General features: G+C 34.1%; 1 protein-coding gene across 1 annotated transcript in view; it reads right to left on the reverse strand.

Moving 5' to 3' along the window:
• LOC134252260 (fibrillin-2-like) overlaps positions 1-15,729 on the reverse strand; it is a 64,041-nt gene that overhangs the window by 9,250 nt on the left and 39,062 nt on the right. Inside the window, exons 48-68 of the mRNA XM_062734698.1 lie at positions 15,493-15,645; positions 15,235-15,300; positions 14,934-15,059; positions 14,342-14,464; positions 14,137-14,259; positions 13,723-13,839; positions 13,468-13,590; positions 13,171-13,317; positions 12,925-12,978; positions 11,164-11,289; positions 10,635-10,757; positions 10,279-10,395; positions 10,015-10,143; positions 9,644-9,754; positions 8,551-8,673; positions 8,030-8,132; positions 7,698-7,881; positions 6,954-7,334; positions 2,281-2,412; positions 2,005-2,062; positions 240-327 (exon numbers count right to left, since the gene is read on the reverse strand). Of these exons, the coding sequence (XP_062590682.1) occupies positions 240-327; positions 2,005-2,062; positions 2,281-2,412; positions 6,954-7,334; positions 7,698-7,881; positions 8,030-8,132; positions 8,551-8,673; positions 9,644-9,754; positions 10,015-10,143; positions 10,279-10,395; positions 10,635-10,757; positions 11,164-11,289; positions 12,925-12,978; positions 13,171-13,317; positions 13,468-13,590; positions 13,723-13,839; positions 14,137-14,259; positions 14,342-14,464; positions 14,934-15,059; positions 15,235-15,300; positions 15,493-15,645 (2,707 nt within the window). The remainder of the gene's footprint in view (positions 1-239; positions 328-2,004; positions 2,063-2,280; positions 2,413-6,953; positions 7,335-7,697; positions 7,882-8,029; positions 8,133-8,550; positions 8,674-9,643; positions 9,755-10,014; positions 10,144-10,278; positions 10,396-10,634; positions 10,758-11,163; positions 11,290-12,924; positions 12,979-13,170; positions 13,318-13,467; positions 13,591-13,722; positions 13,840-14,136; positions 14,260-14,341; positions 14,465-14,933; positions 15,060-15,234; positions 15,301-15,492; positions 15,646-15,729) is intronic.

A 15,729-nucleotide genomic window follows, 5' to 3' on the forward strand; every position in this document is an offset into this window, starting at 1 on the left:
ATTTTTACTGTGCTAATCGAAAGTCGAAACCCTACCTTTAAAAGCATAATGGATTACACCCTTTTTCTCATTTAAAAAAAATCTGTGTTGAAAATAGGTTGTTATAGCCTCCTGCTACTGAGAGAACTCTTTCCAAATATACTCATTACACAAAAGTACAACTCTTAAAATATAAAGTTCAATCATTCAATCAGGTCTGAAAATAATAATGATAGACTATAGTAGATAAATGGTTCTACCAGACGCTTTCACTACTCCCTGGAGTACTACAACCATAGATCAGGATGTGGTGGGCGATATCTTTATTGGCATCTGGTTCAAATCCAGCTGTAAGAGAAAAAAATATATATCATTTTGCAACCATTCAGTTACATTTAAACAAACTCCATAGGCATAATTTAGCATCGATCTGTTATTGTTTTAACTATAGGAGAGCATATATACACTAAACAAATTTGCTAACGCACCACTTGTTAATTCTTATTTGTAAATTTAGTATTTGCTGGATCGGTACTAGTATATACAGTCCCTCCTGCTGCTACATGCCTGATATATATGTCATCATTTCCAAAACAGCGGGATTGACAAATGTCTTGGTATCATGAAAAGACTCTTGTCCGAAAACCAATTTCAGGGTGTGCACTAGCTGCGCACCATTTTTGCCAAAATATGAAAGTCTTGAACACTAAAGGTGGTCTGTGAGGTTGACACAGGAGTAGCCCCCCATTTATAAATCAAATAATAAACAGTCATTGACTATCATAGTAATCATCAAGTGCCTTAGTGTCCATACCAAATCCACTTAACTTCCGGTTTACCCAGTTTTGTGGAAACTTATTGTATGCTGCTAACTTAAAGTGGTGGTTAACTATAGTAAATATTTTTATGTTTGTTAATCTATTTGCAACAATATTTGAGGAATTTCAAAAGTTTTTTTTATTGTGTTCATTTTTTACAGATTTCTCTAAAGGAACCCCCTGCAGATGCCATACTGTCTGTTTTAGCACGCTCCTCTAGCGTCAAACAACGCATACGATGTAACTTTTTTTTCAGAATTTTAATTATGTAAAGAACACAAAAACAAAGCAAAAATAAAAAAGAATTTCTTCGAAAATGGAATAGACACGATTTTTTTTCTATGAATTGGTTTTTGATTCAATAAGCAATGTAGTTATTTAAATTAAAGGTTTGACTTATTTTTTTTTATTAAAGTAACATAATTATATATTAAATACATCAAAAACAAGTTTTTAAAAGTAAAATATTGGCCACCTTAAGTATAAGTCACGTTATCCAACGATGGGGTATACGATGAGAAACCGATGCGTTTTTTGATGAAAATGGCGTGGTTGCCGGCCGGGCACCACTAGTGATCGGACGGTTGAGTCTTTTTTGCGAATCGGTGGGGTCATCGGTGGGAAATAATTCGTAGTTAAAATTCAGCGATGTCTTCAACGATGCCTCACATCGCTCCTCATCGGCAACCCATCATTAACACATCTATCAAGGATCGGCCGATGTATGGCGGAGCATCGTCCAATATCTGTTGAATCTGAGGTCATCGGGGAGTTTAGTGATGTTCAACAGATAACGACCGATCATCGGTCGATGTTCGACCAAACATTGGCCCGTAGTCGACCGATGTACGAACAATGTTCATCAATGTATGAGCGATGTAATATACATCGGCCGATTATCCTGGAACATCGTTTTATGATTAGCAATGCATCGCTAAGCCTTTGTAAGTCCGGCCGGCAACCACGCCATTTTTCTCATAAAACGCATTGGTTGTCCATCGTATACCCCATCGCTGGATAATGTGACTGATACTTTAAGGACTACTTGGCCGATGTGGAACGATGTTGAGGCATCGTAAACACCACGGATTACTACCGATTACCACCGGTCTACGGCTACCGGCCGGGAAATGTGACCTAGGCATTAGGTGGTGCGTTAGCAATTTTGTCTAGTGTCTGTTTCTTGGTGTCTAGATCTCCAACTTACCAATATATGTAGGATTAGGTTGACTTGTTTTCATGGCGTGACAAAGATACGTGTCTTTCTAAAAAAAAAAAAAGAATCTCTTAAAACTGTACTCAATAATTCATTAAAATTATTTCATAATATTTTATGTAGATTTAGTGAAATGATTTTTTTAAAATTAAGCTAAAATATGCCTTATATGTACTTAACTAAAACAAATTTATTTCAGTCATGATTTAACATGAAAAAAAAAATCATGTAGAATATCTGATGAAATGAAATACGCTTTATTCTTACCACTTTGGGCGCTACTTGTGGCATTTTGAGGGGGATTTTGGAAATGTCCCTCCTTTGGGGAGCACCACTGACAGCTATAAACAGTGCCCCACACATCATTAGTTTGATTATGGCCATAGTGGCCATTGGTCCCTAAAAACAAATTTCTTGTCATTGTAAAATTCGTTAATGGACGCATGGGAAAAAAAGATATTTTTACATTAACATGTTGTTGACAATAAACTGAGAACGTGAATTCAGTTTGACTCGATAAACGTAAACAAACATGAACATGTTTAGAGCCATATATGCATGTCATTTTATATACTTATGTTTTCGGATATCGCGCGTTCATACGGAAATAAACTTTTTTTGCTTTATTAATTAGTGTTTTATAATTATTCTTTTCCTTCCATCTCACGTTATATATATATTTGAAATAGTAGTAGCTAGACACAAATGTGTAATAAATCATGATCTGGTGTTCCAGATAAACAAAAACATAGCGATATTATCATTGATCAGAAGTTAAAAACGACAATTTTATAACAAGGCAAACTGGCATATGTTGTGTCATGGCCAATTTTCTGTTCATTTACAGATAATTATCCTATCCACATGATCATATAAGAGGATGCCATTGTAACCAGTATTCTTATTTAGAGAAGTAAACAAACTACAAGTATTTGTAAACGAAAAAGAAACCTTACCGTGTTATCTTAGGCTTGACGTGTGCAATCCTTAGTTTTATCTAATAATAGATATAGCCCGAGGCCCAATTTGTAACATACACTGCAGGAAAGGTCTAATATGTTAATAAAAGACAAAAAGATTGGCCTTTTCTTGTTGATCTTTACATTAATGCTGCAGTAGAAAAAAAATTAAAAATTATAATAAAACTGACGTACCAGTGTTTCTATAGTAACAATTCCTCTGTCGTTCTCCTACGCAATGTTCTTAAATATTATTTCCAATATGCTCTGCTTTCACTGGAATATCGATATTTTGGACGTGTTTTGGATGCTAAAGCGCCCTCTGGAATCCCAGAATATCAGAAATCGATTTCTAGTACATGTATAAGGCTAGTAACAGATGCGTCACCACTCCAGATATAATAACGAAATACCATGAGACAAGTATATGTTGTCCAGCACGTACAGATGGAGCAGGGAAGTCGCTACTTGATTTTCAGTTAAAAACGAAACTCTTGATGCTTGCAATTACGTACATGTACATGTATGAAGTGGGTACAGCATGCCTCGAGATTGCTTTGATTAAATGCAAGAAATGAATCCAATAATTTATTTCTTTTAGGCTCAGCAGTGAAAAGATTGCTTTTCACCCCCCCCCCATCTTTTCCAGATTTTTTTACTGTCAGCCATTTTCGTCCATACTTGTCGCGAAGCATTCAATTTCAAAACACTTCAGTTGACTTAACATCAGTTTCTGAAGTGAAGGATCACCCCCCCCCCCCCCTTATTCCTTTTTTTCCCTTTTTAAAAGCATCCAATTTTACAAAATCTTACAAAGTATTGAGTTAAAAGAAAATTTTATAAGTAAAATTAGGTTATTACGAGAAAAGCTCCCCCAAATACGCGAAAATTATCTCATTATTACATTATTAATACGAGAACTATTATTATCTAACATGAAAAAAATCTGGTCGAGAAGAGAGGATTTTCTCCTTTCTTTTTTCTTCAATGCAAGAATTTTCCAGCCTTGAACCATACCGCAAGAAATATCGCGGAAAACAAGCTAAAATAATAATTCATATTAAAACCACAGCAAGAAAGCTTATTCTGAAAAAGTGCTAATGAGGGCTGCCACCCCCCTCAGCAACCCCTATGGAGCTTTGGGAGACCAGACAAATTTGTGGACTAAAATGCTCCCATAAAAAGTTTTAGACCTTATTTTAACGAATTTTAACGATTCCACAGTGTAACACAGACATTTCAACTATACATACTGAAGTAAATTAATCAAAACAATTTTTATGCTTTCAAAGTTGATTAAAATTAAATTTTGCTGTTTGCATTGTATTATTGAAACTTATAATAGAAATAAATACTTTTACCACTAAAAACAACTCACACAGGCTTTCAGTAGAGAGATGTTTTTATTTCTTTATTAAGTGTACATTTTCTAATCAATTTGAATCAGTTTGTGAATAAATGGCAACATACTGTTTCATATCCATGTAGGTGTACTTTTACAGGTATATTATTGATTCAATTAAAAACAAGCTTTGTTTCACATTGCTGATCAAAATATTGATTACACAGTGAATATATGCTATAAGAAATTTAATCTATACTTGCTCCCTCTCTATATAAAATCAATAAAACAAACATTGATGCTGGTGTAACATAAGAAAGAAGTGAATATAAGTACATTTATGTACAGTTACACAAGTCTGTTGTCTTTCATCGTAAATGAACATTTATGCATTATTTTTATAAGTAAATTTTCTGTTTATAGTACATATAACTGTAAAAAAAGTGCAGTATGTTTGTTGTACTGACATAGCCATGCTCATGGGAACCTTAATGATTTCTGGAACATTTTGTCTCAAACAACTCAATGTTTAATAATTAACAATACTTATTAATGTGACCTCCTTGGAATTTCATCTTCATGATGCACATGTTGTTGAAGCATTCCAGAATTTTGTATATACGAGGGGTTATCAAAAAGTTCGTGGATTAGCGCCATAAAATTAAAACCGCTCAAGGTACATAAATGAATTTTGAAATATCTAGTAAGCATCATCTTTTCTATCCAAAGAATAAACCACAAATCATGAATTTTATTTTTAATAAATTAGTAATGTTTTTCTAAGCAATGTTATGTCCAAGCGGCGCAACCTCGAAAACGATGTTTTTTCGACATATGTGTAACTGAGAAAAACTCATTTGATGTGATTATTTGACATCCAAAAATCCCGTTAATTCGGGTATGGTGTTGTGACACAATTGTTCTATAAAATACTTAATTTTTCACTTAATTCTGAACGTTCTTTGAAATTTTATCGTAAGTTTTACACGGAATGTCTAAACAAATGAGGCCTTGAAAATGACGTCAAAAGGGGGAAGGGGTTTCCGTTTCCAACATTATATTATGTTTTGCCCCTGAAAAAAATAGTATAGACCTAAAATATGTTGAAACTGGCTACAGAGAAATAATATGCATCTAGAGTACTTGTCTTTTAATGTCAAAATAGATTCAGAAAGTAAAGGGATACACAGTTAATGTCGATTAGCAGTCAAGGTGTGAAAAATCAATCCCGTCAAAAATGAGTTAATCATGTGTTGTAGATACTGAACTCCCAAAAGCAAAATATGCCGGCACAATCAAGCACGGATCTATCCCAATGTATTAATCCATTTGAAATATTATATTCATTGAAGGCCACTGTTCATGACATTGTAAAGTCATATAAACAAGGCGGGTTTAAGTCCTTTCTCAGCTCCAGGGTTTCTCATCAAGAAAGTGTATGAGGTAGAAGAAGCGGACAATGAAAAAACAATGACGTTATCGGACGTCATGAAAATAAACGACGACAACGCCGGGTGATCATATATTGTCGTTTTCATTTTATAATAATTTGGAAAATAATGAACGTATCAGGCTAAAATTTTCAACATTTCTTTATTTTTTGTTGTTTTATGTTCCATATAAAGTTTGAAAGCACAGACTACATAGTACTAATTTTTTAGCCTCAGTCCACGAACTTTTTGATAACCCCTCGTACATGTATAACTTTTAAAAAGTTATGTTTTCATTTTTATGCACTTAAAATTATGAAATACATGTATAGGTAGGTAAATAAAAATGAAATGAATTTATATGTATAGTTTTTAAAGTCAATTTTTTTTTTTTTTAAATATATACGAAAAAAAATACATGAACAGTAGCAAGTGGCAAGTATAGAGCAATTATTTCAATCAAGTCTTCTTAAATTCATAATATTCATACAATCACAACATAAATGTGTACATGCATACAGGACTACTAGCAATGCTGGGATGGTAGTAATTAATACATGTATCTTATATCTAAAGAAAAAACTGATTGTTATCGGTACATGTAACAGCAATCTAAGGTTATTACCTTTTGTAGTACACACGCTTATCAATTAATGTTTTAGTTTCAACAAGTCCTCTCTCACCTCTGTACAGTATTATAAAATATACTCAGCATATATACAATTATACATACACTATATGGAGTTATGGACATCACATATGCACCAGCTAATATGCACCATCCTTAATATTTACAACTAACTTGAAATAAGATTTACATTATATACATGTAGTCTTTACAGGTTCAAAATAAATCATGGAAAAAATCATTAGAGTATTTTCATTATAAGTTCAACAAATCTTCAACTCATATTAATGTTTATTTTGAATGATACTGTAATGTGCACTTCTTTTAGCTTGAATCATGGCTTAGTGTTTCAAATGCACTAATGAAAAAAATATCTGCCCTTAGATTTTTTTTTTTTTACATCTGAACTCTTCTTCTATTAGGAATTTTTTCTGCTGTACTAAACATACCAGGTACACATTTCATCATTCAAACTGCACACCATTGTCAACAGATATTTTCCTTTACATGTACAAACTCACTCAAATCAGTCTATATAGTAACTACAAGATTCTCTAACTGATAATTTAAAAAAAAAATTACACTACATGCACCTCCACATTTAAAAGAGTTCTTCTCAATATGACCTTTGACCCAGCCACTTTTTCTTCCTTGTGTATTGGTTTTGCTTCTATTGTTAATTTCAAAACTTTAGGTTTCCTTATTTTCCTCCTAAACTGTAGGGAACTGACACCCTGTTTTTTACGAATAATAAATATTTTCTTTTGATTTCCTCGAATGATGTGATACTTGACATTATTCTTAAGTGCTGTTAATGATGGAAGAACTGCTAGCAATTTTTTCTTTCTTTGTATATCTTTCCTTTTGATGTAAAGTTTCATAACATCTGTCACAATATCTGGAAGTAGTTTTCTTGCATGATGACTCTCAAGTGATTTTGAATAAGATTCCACTGTATCAGTCTGAAATGATTGAAATAACTGATTTTTAAAATTCTTTTTATGTGTGTTAATCTCATGATTTTAGGAATGATTTATTAAGTGTGCTTCTTTACAATATAATTTCTAATCAATTATTTATTCAAAAAAAAAAAAAAAAGGAATTCAGTTTTGAAACGTCATTATAATAATACAAGTGAAAAGTTTCTAATCTGACACATTTACAAACTGTTTCAATGAATTCAAACCTTGATTTTCATTGTCATTTTACCCCCCCCCCATTTTTCTTATTCAACGCTCTATCCATTTACGTCAAAATCTGTCTCCCAGTCCAAGTTGAACTGGACAGATTTCACTGTAGATGCATGTCTTTTTTCTCATACTGACCTTATTAGAGGCATCTCGCTTGGCTCTTTTCGACAAAGGAATGTCTTGGTTTTTGATATCACACTCAATGCAGCCCTCCCCTCGGGGTGGTCTTCCATCAACTGGGGCTGGGACATGGGGAATGTTTCCTCTTGTAGGAAATGAACCTCCCACACCACCATCTGGGGAGATGGCCACACAATGCCTGAAATCAGAATAAACTTCCAACATAACCTATACCATTAAGCCAATAAGGGCAAACAAATGGAAAACTCAGTTGATATAAATTTAAATTTTTGCTCTATCTATCTGATCTCTAGTAAATCAAGCTTTTGTCATATACTGTATCTTACCCCACTCCCAGACTCTGATAGCCTGGTGGACAGCCACACACAAAGGAGGAACCAGTCGTAGAACAGTCATATAAACAGGGGGCATTCACACAAACATTGACATCTGGAATGAAAAGATGTCTCTATATTTTTTAATTCAATTCAAGATGTAGCACAGAAATCATTATGTATTTACTAAGGTCAAAATCTGCCATTGACCCACACTGCTTAAGAAAATTGCATGAATTTTTTGTCCTTGACCCACTTTAACAGATGCAAGACCTTACCTTATGTCCCTATCCTTGACAGAGTTTTACATGTACATGTATGTGTATGATCTTACCTTAGTATGTAAGTCATAAGACAAGGGTCAAAGGCTGTGTGGTATTGAAAATTACATGGCTTACATTTGTGGGTCATAAAATAAGGGTCACATTTTCTCCCAGACCCTTACTGACAGATATATGACCTTACCTTACAGGTCATCAAATGGGTCAAAGTCAATTCCTGACCCAACCGACAGTTTCATATTTAGAGCTTACCCATACAAGTCATCAGACGGGGATCAAAGTTTGTCCCTGGCCCACACTGGCAGTTGTATGATCCAGGCACATTGGAGCAGATGGCCAGACCACATATATCCTGTATCTGACACTCATTATTATCTGTAATACAAAAGCACAAATCATTACTCTGAGCTTTAAGAAAGGAGTGAGAAGCAGGCTAACCATGTGATATCATAATAAGTAGTGATGAAACGATAGTCGCCGGGAGTTCGATTCTGATTATCGATTACGTTTTTCATAATCGATTGTCGCCCAAATAAACTTGTAGGATTTGAACGAAAGTAGTACGTACGCATTAACAATGTAAAACGAAAGGAGGTCAAGAAAAATGGTGTCCGAAGATGAAGTTAACAACAATCAATAAAATTTACCCATATCCAGGGAATGCATAGATAGGATGTTCTATCGTTAAAATGATATTGTCCTACGGACCCAATTTTCATTCCATGTATTCATAATGTAGCAAAAGAAACACAGGCAATAACTCTTACTCTGCAAATCTAGAGAGTTCCGAATGTTATTTTTATAACAGATGGCAGGTAGAAAAGCCGAGAACATTTAATTTAATTGGATTTTCGTCTTTATATGGATTATTTTTAAATTTTGGGATAAAAGGCATAAGCAATATCAATTTGGTTAATTTGGAAGTTATTTCCAGTGCAAATCCTTTTATAATCTTCAAAATCGTTTCGGAGCGGATCCACTCAGATTTGCAACATTGCAAGTATATTGGACGTATTCAAACTGTGGTGAGGGCTTGTACCGAGACACAGTTAGATTATTCTAACTAGGGAATGCAAAACATTTTTAGTTTTTATGAGCAAATATGTAATTTTTTTCTGTTTCTGTGTTACTTATACAACAAAAAATTGTCTTTAGAATAAAGTTGATAAAATTTTATTTGTAGTTTGTTCCATAAATGATAAATGCTATAAAGAAATGGAATTTTGTATTTGAAATTTTAATTACCAATTCAGTCGATCATTGCTCGATTAAGCTTCTCCAATTTTGACCGATTATCGATTATGGAATTTTCCCGATTATTCAACACTAATGATATGTTCCTTACCTACACACTGCCCATACACTGGCTTGTACCCTGGAGGACAGACACATTTATAGGAGCCGGGGACATTCTCACATCTGTCATCACAGCGACCACTCTCACACTCATTGATATCTACAAGACATTATAAATCACAACTAGGCCTATAGAATAAAGGCAATTTTGGAAATTAAATCAACAATTCTGTATTTTTGAACAACATTAACACCAGAGGAGTTATCTGCTGTAAAATTTTTATGACCCTGAAATGATAAACAATCAAAAAGTATACTGTATTCCTGATATGTACTATTTTCAAATTAAGCCAATTGTCTAATAAATACTACATTTACCTAATTCTTCAAAAATAAACTATCAGAAAGCTGTGACATTACCTATACATTTTTTGCCTGTTGAGTCCAGTCTGTAGCCTCGTTTACAGACACATTTATATCCACCCAGTGTGTTACGGCAAGTTCCTCCTGGTGTACACAAAGAGGGGTCCTCCCTACACTCATCAATGTCTGCAACAGATGTAGAGCAGTGAAATAATATTTACACAATTCCATTATTTATAAGCAAGCAGTGTTCTTTGAAAGTCGAGGAGTAATAATATGCCTAAGATTACAAGAATATAAGAATGAAACATTATGACAGACCTCTACACTGGTTGGCCTCCATCCTGTAGCCTGCCTGACAGCTACACCTGTAACTTCCCTGGGTGTTGGTACAAATCTGCTGGCAGTTGTGCTTCATTGTGGTACACTCATCCAAATCTACCAAAAGAAATTCGCAGAACTTGACAATCATTCAAATCTTATTAGAAATGAAAAGGATCTATCTCTTAGATCCTATAACATAAAGTCTGTTTTCTGTATGTCATGTGTCAATGTATAATTACGACATGTATTTCACATGGTGTATTCTGTGACTCAAAGTGAAATGAAGTCATACTTAGCAGTAGGCCAGGGGGAAAATAGTTAAAATATTCTTATAAGGTTTAAAAAAGAAGTACCTCTGCATGTTTTTCCATTTCTGTTGAGGACAAATCCAGTGGGACATGAACATTTATAACTTCCTATTGTGTTCACACAGCCAGACTCACAGGGAGATGTGCCCTCTCTGCACTCATCAACATCTGAAAAACATTTGTTTTTGTGGTAAAATGACTATTCAATGATTATTAGACGTAGTCAAACCTTGTTATCTCGAACCTGATGTGGCTGAGAAAAAACTTCCAAGATATCCGAGTATCTGAGATATCAAGGGTAAAATACTTAAAGAATATGTGGTTTGGATTTTCACATCACTTCAACATATCCATGGTATTAGATACATGTATATCAGAGTTCGAGATAGCAAAGTTCAACTGTACAATAAATACATGTATATCCATACTGCCAAGCAACATGAAAGACTTATAGGTAAAATGCATGTATTTTTTTTATACACTGTATAGAGGGATATTTTTTTCCATTGTTATACAATGTTTTGAACTAAGTAACCAGTTAAAAGAAAAAATCGTACTACACCACACAACTAACCAACACATTTTGTGTTTGTGACATCCGTTTTGTAGCCCCGGTTACAGCGACATCTGTAGGATCCATCAGTGTTTATACAGTAGCCATTCCCACAGATTCCAGGAAACTTCAGACATTCATTTATATCTGAAACAAAACACCCAGATTTAAACATGCTCAGTAAAACATAAGTTGTTTTAGGCCAAAAAAAATTAATACCGTAATTTTCAGATAATAGGTCGATGGGGTATATAGGTTGAAAGGCTCATTTTCAGCCTTAAATTTTGAAAAATCCTAAGATAGGACGAACTTACTATATAGGACGAGGCTTTCTTTCCCGTTTTCTAAAGATTCTTACGCAGATACAAGTATCAGAACAGGTAAACCTCTAAAATTACCGGGGTAATTCCGTGACATGAACGTATCAAGAAAATAAACGGGTATTTTAATGAGTACAGCATTTAAATAAAGTTTTTAAAAAAATGTAGTTAAAACTTCTTTGAATTGTGTAACTACTTATTTTTCTCCAACTTGCCTGTTCAATGCCTCCGTAGTTTCATACTGTTGTTAAACCAGAGGCATAAATAACACGTAAATATGTTCTTATTTTACAGCTATAATTCGGGAAATACCCGAGATCAAAGAATAATAATTCTGATTTCAGAACAACTTGGACACATTCCTATTATATTTTATTCAGACACTATTTACGGTGAATGACAATTGCTTCGATGTCCGCCATTTTCATTTTTGTTCTTCAGGGATTTGCTAAAACCCGCAAACGACCATTGAATGTATATATAAAGCAACAGTAAAGAATTGAAATAATATTACCACGCTACAAGTTTAATTCATAAATTTGAGAGTACCGGTACATTCACAATTTGACAGTCATTATGAATTTCATAGCTTTGTTTGTTCAATGATGTGTAACACTAATACCATATAACGGCATGTGGATTTGCTAATCATGCCCTTCGGGTATTAAACCAACACAGGTGTTAAAATCTTTGCGTGTACACACAGTGTAAATCCTTTTATCTGTCAGACAATTAAAATTCTGTTAGAAGCCAATCTTTGTATAGCGGTAATTCAGTGTACTTCTTGTGTACAAAGAAGCTTTTAATAAACCTTATAAAATCAGTTAAAATTATATTTCTGTCTTAAATCATATTTCTGTAACCTGCATCTACCGTATTTTAAATTTTGATACGGTTGCGGTTTTACTTTTAGTAAAAGGTAGCGACTTCCTAACTTCACAAGATGGCTACCGCATGATGGCAATGGATAACACGTTGAGGAATTATTTACTTGATGAAGAACAGTTTTTTCCTTTGTCATCAACGGATATTTAATGGAATTTATTTTGTAAGAAAGCTATAGAATAAATATTTTATTGTTTACCTGGGCATTAATTTTTCTGCGTAAAATAATGAAAAAAGTTATGAAAGTGGCACAGATTTGCTTTGAAATTGACGTAAATTTTATTGATTTTGGGGCATTTTTCGTAAACTTGAGCCTTAGAAAGGTCAAATTCGTATATTGGGCGACCCCAGGAGTTCTGAGAAAAAAAGTATCGACCTATTATCCGAAAATTACGGTAAATAGTATCTCAGGCCAAAAAATTCAAAATTCAATGCAGCAGGCGGGCTTTTTTTTTTTTGAAGCAGGTTTTACACCTTTTATAAGGCATTTGTTCAATAAAATGATATCTACTAATTCACTCAGTAAAACATAAGGTAAGTCCAAATCAATTTGGTGAGATTAAAAACTAAATTCAACCTTTTCCATCTGGTGTTTTGCCAATGTCTTCTGGACACAACTCCTTGAAGTCTCCTAAAAGAACAATTCCAGAGAAAAAAACTTGAGTCACAGATAATAATTTATTTTTGGAATGTATATTGTTACATGTTGTAGGAATTTATTATTTAATTTATGATTTTTGAATTATATTGATCCTCCTTTATCATTGCATGCAATGAATCAGTACTTTTTACATCCCACAGTGTGAAATCAATCAGAACTAACTTGACCCCCTGGCAGGACATCTGGAGCAGCTAGGCCCCCAGGCTGCAGCCCCTGAGCAGCAACACTCCTGTCTGGTCATTCTATAGAACCTGGAGGGAACACATCTCCCACCCAGTAACTCCAGGAAACAGTTACCCTCTCTCTGGTCTGAAATAAGGTTTGCAAGAATTGTGTCCAATTTTGAATCACCTTTTCAAGATATCAAATCAAGAAAATTCTTAGTCTTTGAAGAACTTTTTTTACATAATTTAATAAAGTCCTCAAATTTTCTGTAAAATTCTAGTTGACTATTCTTACCAAAGCACTGTTTTCTGTCTGGACTGAGGGTGTAGCCTGGAGGACATCTGCACTGGTAACCTCCCTGTAGATTGACACATCTCCCTGGCTGACAAACTCGAGGGTCCCTACACTCATTTACATCTACAATGTAAGGTGACATCTCTACATGACTGAAATATTCTCAAATAGAGCATAAAACAAAATATAATCAATCAATACAAAATATCCAATCAAATGTAAATACTTCAGCTCATGATATTTATGACATAGTACCTCTACAGTTCTCCCCTGTACCAGTGAAGCCCTCTGGACAAACACACATAAACGTCCCCACCAGGTTCTTACAGGCATACCGACACTTGTTGACCTGTGTCTGACACTCATCCACATCTATACAAAGTATTCAGTGAATTCTTATAAAAAATATCTTTATTGTTGAAGTATATATCAACTTTAAGATTCACAGACCCTCTGGTAAGAGAGATAACACTTACTGGGATAAATGACTATTATTCCTTTTAAACAAAATCATCTAGTTAACAGACATTTGCCTTGCAAGGTAGGCTGAAATTGCATTTATTTGAATTGTAAATTAGATTTTCTTATAGATAATCATAAGCAAAAGGAAAGATTATATACGAGTTAGCAGTGGGATGCTGAACCTTTATCATAAGTTAACTGGTTTACCTTGACAATGTGAGTTATCAGGAGCCAGAGTGAAGCCTTTTGGACACACGCACTGGAATGTTCCCGGAAGGTTGACACAGCGGAAAGCACAGTTGTTGAGTGGGCTACTACACTCATCAATATCTGTATAAGATATTTATTTACTATTGCTACTTTCAACATCTACATCAATCTTCAAAAAATAACAATTCTTCTCAGTTCATACCTTGACAGGAACCTTCGGCTCCTGGTTCAAATCCAGAACTACACAAACATTCAAATCCTCCAATTCGGTTACGGCAGGTTCCATTGCCACAGATGCCTGGACTTTCGATGCATTCATTCTTATCTGTACAATTTTAACCAAAATATGAACAAGAGATTTATGGACATTGGCAGTTACCTTTACATCTTGAAATTTTCAGGCCATGACCAACTGGATTTAAGCTGGAAGTTAAGATTCAATCATGCAAAAATAATTTCACAATTTGAAAATGATTATTGCATATCTTAAATTGTCAATGAAATATTGACATTGATCTTCAAATGAGTGAACTAAAATGTATAAATATCTTCCGTTTATCCTCTTTATCCCTCCATAATGTTTAAAATAAGAAATATAAAACTCAAACTGTCACATGACATAGACCTAACTGACAAAAGACAATATAATTATTTTGAGGAACATGCATTTTGCTGCATGTCATGGCAAAAAACATTTCATTTCACAACTGAGTTTTAGATTTTTCATTTTAAGTTAACAATTTAGCAATTAGGTTAGAAAGTCTTAATATTGACTAGTGGCATCTGCATCTTACCTTCACACGTTTTCTGATCAGCTCCTAGTTTATACCCAGGAAGACATTCACATCTGTAGGATCCATCTGTGTTCACACACTTTCCATTTACACACAAACTGGCATCTCGAGCACATTCATTCACATCTACAGAAAAAAGTTTGACATCAAAATTATAACAATTTTTTTTTAATGACCATACATGAACACTTCTGAACTATTCAGAAGACAATTTTTGTACATCCCACATGCATGATCCATCAGTAAAAGCTTCATTTCATGCAGTTAATTACTGTTTAAAGTAAAATTTGTCTTTTCTTACCCACAATGCCTCCTGAAGGATCTACAACTCTTCCATAGCCATCTGGACAGAGGATCTTAAAGGCAGCTGAAAGTGAAAATAGTAGCATTTATGATACATACATGTAATTATGTAGGAAAATTAGCAGCAATTACTATCAATTTGAATGTCTAAGTTGCAATATTAGCAGTGTTTATTAGCCATTTGCATGTCTACGCCATTCTTCTTTTTCTCAATTCAATTTGGAATCTATAAATCTAAAGTTTCCACTTGACATACGTTCCTGCTCAGTAGGACAGACAGCACACTGTCTCTGGCTCCCCCAGGCCTGTCCCAGAGTACAACAACAGTCTGCCTTAGTCATGTTAATCTGGCGAGGGAACTGACACCGGCCATTTCTGAATAGGTTGAAACAGTTCCCCATCCTCACATCTGTAATGATTTTAATCTTCATTATTACTACATGTATATTTAATGCTTTACAAAGTAATAATCTGAATAACTGACCTTTCATTT

The sequence above is a fragment of the Saccostrea cucullata genome, unplaced genomic scaffold, assembly GCF_032062105.1.
Source record: "Saccostrea cucullata isolate Sc308-1 unplaced genomic scaffold, CSIRO_AGI_Scuc_v1 ctg130, whole genome shotgun sequence".
Lineage (NCBI taxonomy): Eukaryota > Metazoa > Mollusca > Bivalvia > Ostreida > Ostreidae > Saccostrea > Saccostrea cuccullata.